Source organism: Oncorhynchus tshawytscha, unplaced genomic scaffold (assembly GCF_018296145.1).
Source record: "Oncorhynchus tshawytscha isolate Ot180627B unplaced genomic scaffold, Otsh_v2.0 Un_contig_13318_pilon_pilon, whole genome shotgun sequence".
Lineage (NCBI taxonomy): Eukaryota > Metazoa > Chordata > Actinopteri > Salmoniformes > Salmonidae > Oncorhynchus > Oncorhynchus tshawytscha.
In genome coordinates, this window is record NW_024606279.1 from 1 (window position 1) to 7,569 (window position 7,569).

A 7,569-nucleotide genomic window follows, 5' to 3' on the forward strand; every position below is an offset into this window, starting at 1 on the left:
TAGAAAAGGAAAAAGGGATCGGTAGCGGCAAGTAAGCCGTCGGTAGAAGTCGTGACACTAAAGCCATTATAAATAGAATATATGAATTTACATCTTCCATTTACATTTACATACATGTCACAAAGCTATGATTCCCAGCTGACATGAGGATGGTCTCTTAGACAACCTGCGGAAATAAAGGATTACCCTCATGACTTAAAATGTTATATTGTATGAAGTTGTAACTAATTTTATTTGGCCTAGTTTTGTCAACTCAATTTGATGTATGGCAGAAGGTGCCAGGTGCAGCGGTTTGTGTCAAGAACTGCAACGCTGCTGGGTTTTTCACACTCAGCAGTTTCCCGTGTGTATGAAGAATGCTCCACCACCCAAAGGACATCCAGCCAATTTGACGCAACTGTAGGAAGCATTGCAGTCAACATGGGCCAGCATCCCTGTGGAACACTTTCGAGACCTTGTAGAGTCCATGCCCCGACGAATTGAGAATGTTCTGAGGGCAAAAGGAGGGTGCAACTCAGTAATAGGAAGGTGTTCTTTATGTTTACTATATTCAGTGTATGTCCCACTACATATTACTGTAAAGATATGAAGACATTTAAAGAATAATACTAAAATAATGAATAACCATAATGTAATTATGTATGTTTTCCACCTGTCCAATAGCATCACTCCATGTTGATATTTCCCAGAACACTCCATCAGTGCTGTCTGTGGCGGCAGCGGGACACAGATGCAAGGCCTCCATAATTCCAGTAAGAGACAGTCCCCTGGATTATATTAATCCTCGTGGAATGCCTATGGAATCCTGGAATGAGAGCGGCTCAGAAAACTCTCTCAGCAGTCCTGCTGGGACCCCAGTGTGTGTGTGTTATACATTTCACTGTACTTGTGCATGTGACAATAAAACTTGAAGAGCAAATGTTCAACTTAATAAAAAAACAGTTTTTCCCATCTCTAGCAGTTGATAAAACATATATTCTATAGTAAGTGCCTATTAAATGCCCCAAAAAAGTAACAGGGTGGACCGTAACAGGTTTGAAAACTTTATCTTAAATCAGCCCGAAATCCCCCCTGTGACAGGGGGGAATGGAAGCTTGTTGTGTGCAACAGGAAGGGACAATTGAATACAAGCTTCACAATAAATACAAATGTTTAATACATCTCTAGCCTGTTTATCTATGGGTAACAGGGTTGACATAGTATACACGACCTGCTCAGTTTTCCACCACAAAACACCATAAAATGTCCATAAAGAGTAAAACCAGTTCATCTGGTTTTAAACTGCGATTTGACTATCAGATGTTCAATGTGTCTTTTGATTTGTATTTTTAAGGAATCATTTCACCATGTTAAAATGAGAGTTTAGTTTATTTAACAGGGTTGATGTTAAAATGAGGGACAGGAGGGATAGGATTGGAATCAACATTAAATAATTCATCATCTTCAGAAATTACTTTTTTTAAAGCAAGTCTATTCATAGTAAAAATCAGATTTATTGAATTTCAATGTGGTCTATTTTAAAGGCTGCTTAATTTAATATAACAGGCTTGTAAAATGCTATATTTCCTTTTAGTGCCCATGTGGCCCACTAAAAGGATACAGGGAGTCATAGAGGTGAATTGTGTGAGGTGAATCTATACTCCAGCAATTGGTTATTGTGTGAGTTGAATCCATAACCCTGCCATTGGTTATTGTGTGAGTTGAATCCATAACCCAGCCATTGGTTATTGTGTGAGTTGACTCCATAACCCAGCCATTGGTTATTGTGTGAGTTGAATCCATAACCCAGCCATTGGTTATTGTGTGAGTTGACTCCATAACCCAGCCAAAACACAACATGCATATTTTCCTAGCACGCCTCATCTCTAATTCTTATAATTCAAAGAATGAGTATTGTATTTAGAACTACTGTAATCCAGCCCAGACAATGGGCTTTAAAAATGACACTTGTGTCCCCCCATCCCCTGGGTCCTACCCTCATCAGCAGAGGAGGTGTGTGTGAGGGTCTGCATGTGGTTGCATGTCAGGTTCCATTGTCAGGCTCCAGAGGGTTCAGCTCCACCTCACGGCCCAAACATCCAGAAACTATATCTGAACCTTGGGCAGTCGATTGGCAGGAGGTTACTTTAGGGGTGGACCCTGGCCCTCAGGACTGTAGAAGACAGACGGACAACTCTGAAACACCGACCACAGGATTACAGAGGACCGTTGCCTGTCACACCCACCACCAGACCCAGCCAGGTAAATGCCCAATGGCTGACATTTTATACTGTCTAGATAGACACACTGTAGATATGGAAGTGTCTGTCAAGTTACTTACTCTTCTCTGCATCTGCAAATACAGAAAGGAATCTTGAATCTTTCCCTGGAGGCAGAACTGAATGATTTCCACTACATGGGCCAGATGCGAAGTCAACATTTTGGACTTTACTTCAGGTTAGGGTTAGACATTAGGGTTAGCTGTGTTGTTGAGGTTAGTGTTATTGTTAATCTAGCTCCCACAGTCTCATGTCAGAATTAGATGTTCATCCATGTTTCTCAAACATCACATTTCGAAGTTGTTCCAAATTTCACATTTCAAAGTGATAAAGGTTAAATTTGGACATTAACTCCAAGTGTTTTCAGTTTGGGTTAAATTTAGGCATTAACTCCAAATTATTAAGGTTTGGGATAGGCTTACTTACATCAAAAACAACTTTCTATTGCAGGATTCAAACTTGCAACCTTTGGATTAGAGGCAGATCCTTACACCCATTTGCCATCCCCCCATCTACAACACCAGAGCAAAACCGAAACCTACTAGAAGGTAACAGCGCTCACTGTTGCCCCTAGTGGATGACATCTCCCTGTTGTCCTCAGACAACATGGATGGATGTAGAATACTGACTTGTATCACAGATGACCTGGCTGTAAGGTTCGGGTTAGGTTTAAAATCAGATGTTATGACTTTGTGCCTATGCCAGCTAGTGATCATTTTGCAGAGCTGCCTTCGGGGCAAGATTCCTGACAATAAATGCCAACCTACTACAGAAAGGGTAGGAGCTAGAGGAAGGAGCAAGGTAGGGACAGACTGGTCATAGGGCAATTCTGGCAAAAAATGTCAAATGGGCTGGTTCACCTTAAGCCTAGTGGGCTTGTCTAAACTCTAAGTTTGGCACAAAATTATCATTATTCAGCTAATAATGGGGGGCCTCGAGATAGAATGGGCGTAAATGCTGGTTCCAGTCTGTCCCTGGAGTAAGGTGTTGTTTTGGGTATACAGTTTTAATTTGTCACCAGAAAATTCAAGGTCAACATCTTCCCCCCCTTTCAGATTACACCTTCAGAGACTTTTGCCTCCCTGACAGAGTGACCTGCCCTCCCAAGCAAGGTGTGAGGACCCTCATCCTTCCTGTCTCCACACATTCCCATTCTTCTTCTCCTCTGCTGCCGCACCTCTCAGGGCAGAATGGACCGGTCTGTGCAGGAGCTGTTTCTGAACTTCACAGTAGTCTTGATCACTGTGCTGCTCATGTGGATCCTAGTCAAGACCTACCAGGCCTGAACCACCAGGGACAGATGATACAGGGGAGAGAGATGAAGGGCTGAGCAAATGGTGGAACTGGGTGGTACATTTCAATCCAGTTACTGCAGTTGCAAACAATCTTGAAAGCCATTTACAAGGACAGGTAGCCTAGTGGTTAGAGAAGTGGGCCAGCAGCCCGGGCTGCTGGCATCATCCTAGATGCTATTGTCGCTGTTGTGTCCGAGGCACTTGACCCAATACAATTTCCTCTGCAGCTGATCCATGCGTCTGACCTATTGCTTCCAGTCCCTCGTCTGTGCTTGTCTCAGGGGTTTGGGGTGTGAGCATAAAGACACATTTCCATTAACGGACAATATAGCTTAACGGACAACAAAATACAATACATCTTATATTATCTTAACTCTGAAACATAGCAGTTGCACATGGTCCCTGAGAAATGAAGTGAATACAAGACATTGAAAGGTATAGATATACTTTCACTGCTTCAGCTGTCTGCTATGAAAAGACATGCAGTTCCTCACTCCTGCCTCTTAGAGGGGACTGTAGTGTTAGAGATGAGTTGGCAAGCATTCTGTTTACACGCTCTACAATAAAAGAACTGTTATTGTACCCAAAATGTTTCTCTTGTTTGATGCATCCAACATTATGTTTTAAATAATACATGTGCACCCAAACCATGAAAGTAAGCAGAGCACACACCCTACCTACATTCTTTGAAAATGTAGGAGAACCTCTTTGGTTCCAGATAGAACTCTTTTGGGTTCCACGTAGAACCATTTTGGAGTCCGTTTAGAACCTCTGTGGAAAGGGTCTTACATGGAACTCAAAGAACTCAAAAGGTTCTTCAAAGAATAATCCTATGGGGATAGTCAAATAATTATTTTAGGTTCTAGACAGTGTAGAGAACTTCACCTGGACTACCTGTTGATTGTGTGATGATGAAACAATAACAAACAAGCTGTTTGTTTTGGAAGCTGAACCCTTGTCTTTTTACTCAGTTAGGCCATGGAAATCAGCAATGCAACACTTATAAAGCACACATGTACAAATATACAGTATAGTATTTTTATTTGATTGAACAAAATATAATTTATTAGTCCTATGCGCTCTTATTGAACGTGCACTTGTATTCGTCTAAATCGCTTGATCATTATCTGTTTTATTTCATCAGTTCTTAGACAGTATATCAGTGGATTGATCATGGAGGGAGCAGGCTATACAACATGATAACAACAATACGTAAATCAGTGCTGAATCTAATGCCGATATTACTGGCCAGATAAATAAAACACCTGGGGAGAAAATACAGGGCAATGATGATCAGCTGACCACTGCAGGTAGAAAGGGTTTTGAGGCGGCCTTGGGAGCTCGCAATCTGAACAACTGCCACAATAATAGAGCAATATGAGAATATAATAAAGCAAGAGGTCCCAGTAATACCACCATTGCTAAAACAAAAGCAGGAAAACTATAAGGAACCCTATCAGTGCATGCAAGCGTTGTTATAGCGATATGATCACAGTAGCACTGCATGATTTTGTTTGAGTCACAGTAAGGAAGAGGATAGGCCCTAATTACCATTGAAGAGAGGGAAGGTGTGCAAGCACCCACGCAGTGACATTGGAGTATATGAATAGTGGAGTTGTTGATAATCATGGGGTATCTGAGCGGGAAACAGATTGACACGTATCGGTCTAAAGCCATTATCAATAGGAGAAGGCTAGTTACGGATCCAAAATAGTGAACTAAGTACATTTGCAAAAAAACAACCAAAGAAAGAAATTGCTCCTGCCTGAAACCAATATCTGGCAATAATCTTTGGTAAAGTGGTGGTGCTGAATAGCACGTCAGACACAACCAGATTCAAAATGATAAAATACATGGGTTTATGGAGAACGTTATGAGTTGCAAACAAGATAATAACAACAACATTTCCTATTAAAATGCAGCAATAGACGAGGAATAATACAGTTGAGGCAAGACCGTAGAACTCTGGCTGAAGTCCAGGAACCCAACGATGACAAACTCTGTCACAAAGCTGTGATTCCTCACTGACATGGTGATGTGTTCTTAGAACCAACACTGGAAAGTAATTAACATTTATGTTATAGTAAATTATCCATCATTGCAACCTAGAGCAGCCTAAAAGTTTTTATCAGGTTTTTGTCAAATCAAATGTAACATTGTTCATGATACTGCAGTGTCAAATCCTAAATTGACATATGCATATGTGACTGTCATGTAAATCATGCATATTGTCAGAAGAAGATTTAACAAAGAAAATGTTATGATTGCAGATTTCATGTTGGGATTTGGCCCATTGTGCATTTACCAATAATTATTTCAGCTCACAGACAGAAATGTTTTGCAAATGCCAACAATCATAATATATATGTATATTTTTTTAGTTTGAATAACCATCAGTAAACCTTTGAAAATGATAATGTATAATTTGTTTGTTGATATGATTAATTACATGTGAATGTATTGCCTAACATAATGTTTAACCAGGACCTTTAAAGCTATATTAATCATGAACAACAGGCCTTATGCATGGATTTACTAAATGTAGGAGTAAATAAACAAAGCAATAATATGTGTAGTTTAAAAGCAGACATTCATATATGTGTTGGCAAATCAAATGAGAAACGAAGTACCTTTATCACTCATAATCCATGTTCTCAGTTTGATACACCAAAAATCAAATACATTGTTAGAAAAAAATGTCCTTACCTCGATTACAGTAAACTAAAATGTGAAAACGAAGACACTTCCTGAGTAGCTCTTCACCAAAGATCTTTATGCTCACAATTTATCTACTAAGTGACCGAATAATTTATGATGACGTTGACAAGTTCTGGAGATGGCAAAGCCACAAGGGGAAGAACTACCCAGTGAGCTAACGCAATACTCTTTCTACAACAAGAAAACCCAACATGCTGTGTCTGTGTCACCTAATGAAATGTGTTCCCTACTGAGCAGGTTAAACAGAATCAAGGCCTTCCTTGTATGTCAGTTTTGGATTTTAAGGAGGATTTGGTACTCAGTTAATATTGTTGTAGGGAATTCTGAATATAATAAAAATCCTCTGATTCAAAACAAAGGTAATCGTTGGCTATACCTGGCAATAATCTTTGGTAATATGAATATGAATATCAGAAAACAACCCTATTTAAAATAACAAAAATACATAATGTTCTTCGTGACAACAATTAACACTAAATGCTATATCTGTGTCAATCTAACAAGGTGTTCGCTACTGTTACACAGCGTTATGTCCATTTTGGCCTTGAGGTCAGGATTTGGTCACTCAGTTAATATTGTTGTAGGGACAAGATTTCCAACATAATAACAGAACTCACCCTGATTAAAAATCAACTTTAACTCATTGGCTGAGTATACAAATACATATTATCTTTCTGTGGAGCAACTGACTTCTTGAATCTTTTCATAAGGCTTGTTTTTATATGTTTGGTCTTGAAACAGTATATCAGTGGATTGATCATGGGTGGAGCAGGCTATACAACATGATAATAACAATACGTAAATCAGTGCTGAATCAAATGCCGATATTATGGCCAGATAAATAAAACACCTGGGGAGACATAGGGCAATGATGATCAGCTGACCACTGCAGGTAGAAAGGGTTTGAGGCGGCCTTGGGGCTCCCAATCTGAACAACTGCCACAATAATAGAGCAATATGAGAATATAATGAAGCAAGAGGTCCCAGTAATGCCAGCATGGCAAAGATAAAAGCAGGAAAACTATATGAACCCTATCAGTGCATGCAAGCGTTGTTATAGCGATATGATCACAGTAGCACTGCATGATTTTGTTTGAGTCACAGTAAGGAAGAGGATAGGCCCTAATTACCATCATCAATGGGCAGGCTTTCGCAACAATCCAAGCAGTGGTACTGAGAATATGAATAGTGGAGTTTTTTGATAATCGTTGGATATCTGAGCGGAAAACAGATTGAAACATATCGGTCTAAATGTGATACAATGCGTATCGGTGAGAGGTGTAGGTGTCAGGCGCAGG

General features: G+C 39.9%; 1 protein-coding gene and 2 pseudogenes across 1 annotated transcript; 1 reads left to right on the forward strand and 2 right to left on the reverse strand.

The window, feature by feature from the left end:
* The first annotated feature begins 2,076 nt into the window (after window positions 1-2,076).
* On the forward strand, window positions 2,077-3,547 carry LOC121842148 (sarcolipin-like). The gene is made up of 2 exons (XM_042312236.1): window positions 2,077-2,241; window positions 3,314-3,547. Exon 2 carries the CDS (start codon window positions 3,449-3,451, stop codon window positions 3,542-3,544), a length of 96 nt encoding a protein of 31 aa, XP_042168170.1. The 5' UTR covers window positions 2,077-2,241; window positions 3,314-3,448; the 3' UTR covers window positions 3,545-3,547.
* Window positions 3,548-4,635: 1,088 nt separating this feature from the next.
* Window positions 4,636-5,584, reverse strand: LOC121842146 (annotated as a pseudogene).
* A 1,322-nt stretch (window positions 5,585-6,906) lies between these two features.
* Window positions 6,907-7,518, reverse strand: LOC121842147 (annotated as a pseudogene).
* Window positions 7,519-7,569: the final 51 nt, after the last annotated feature.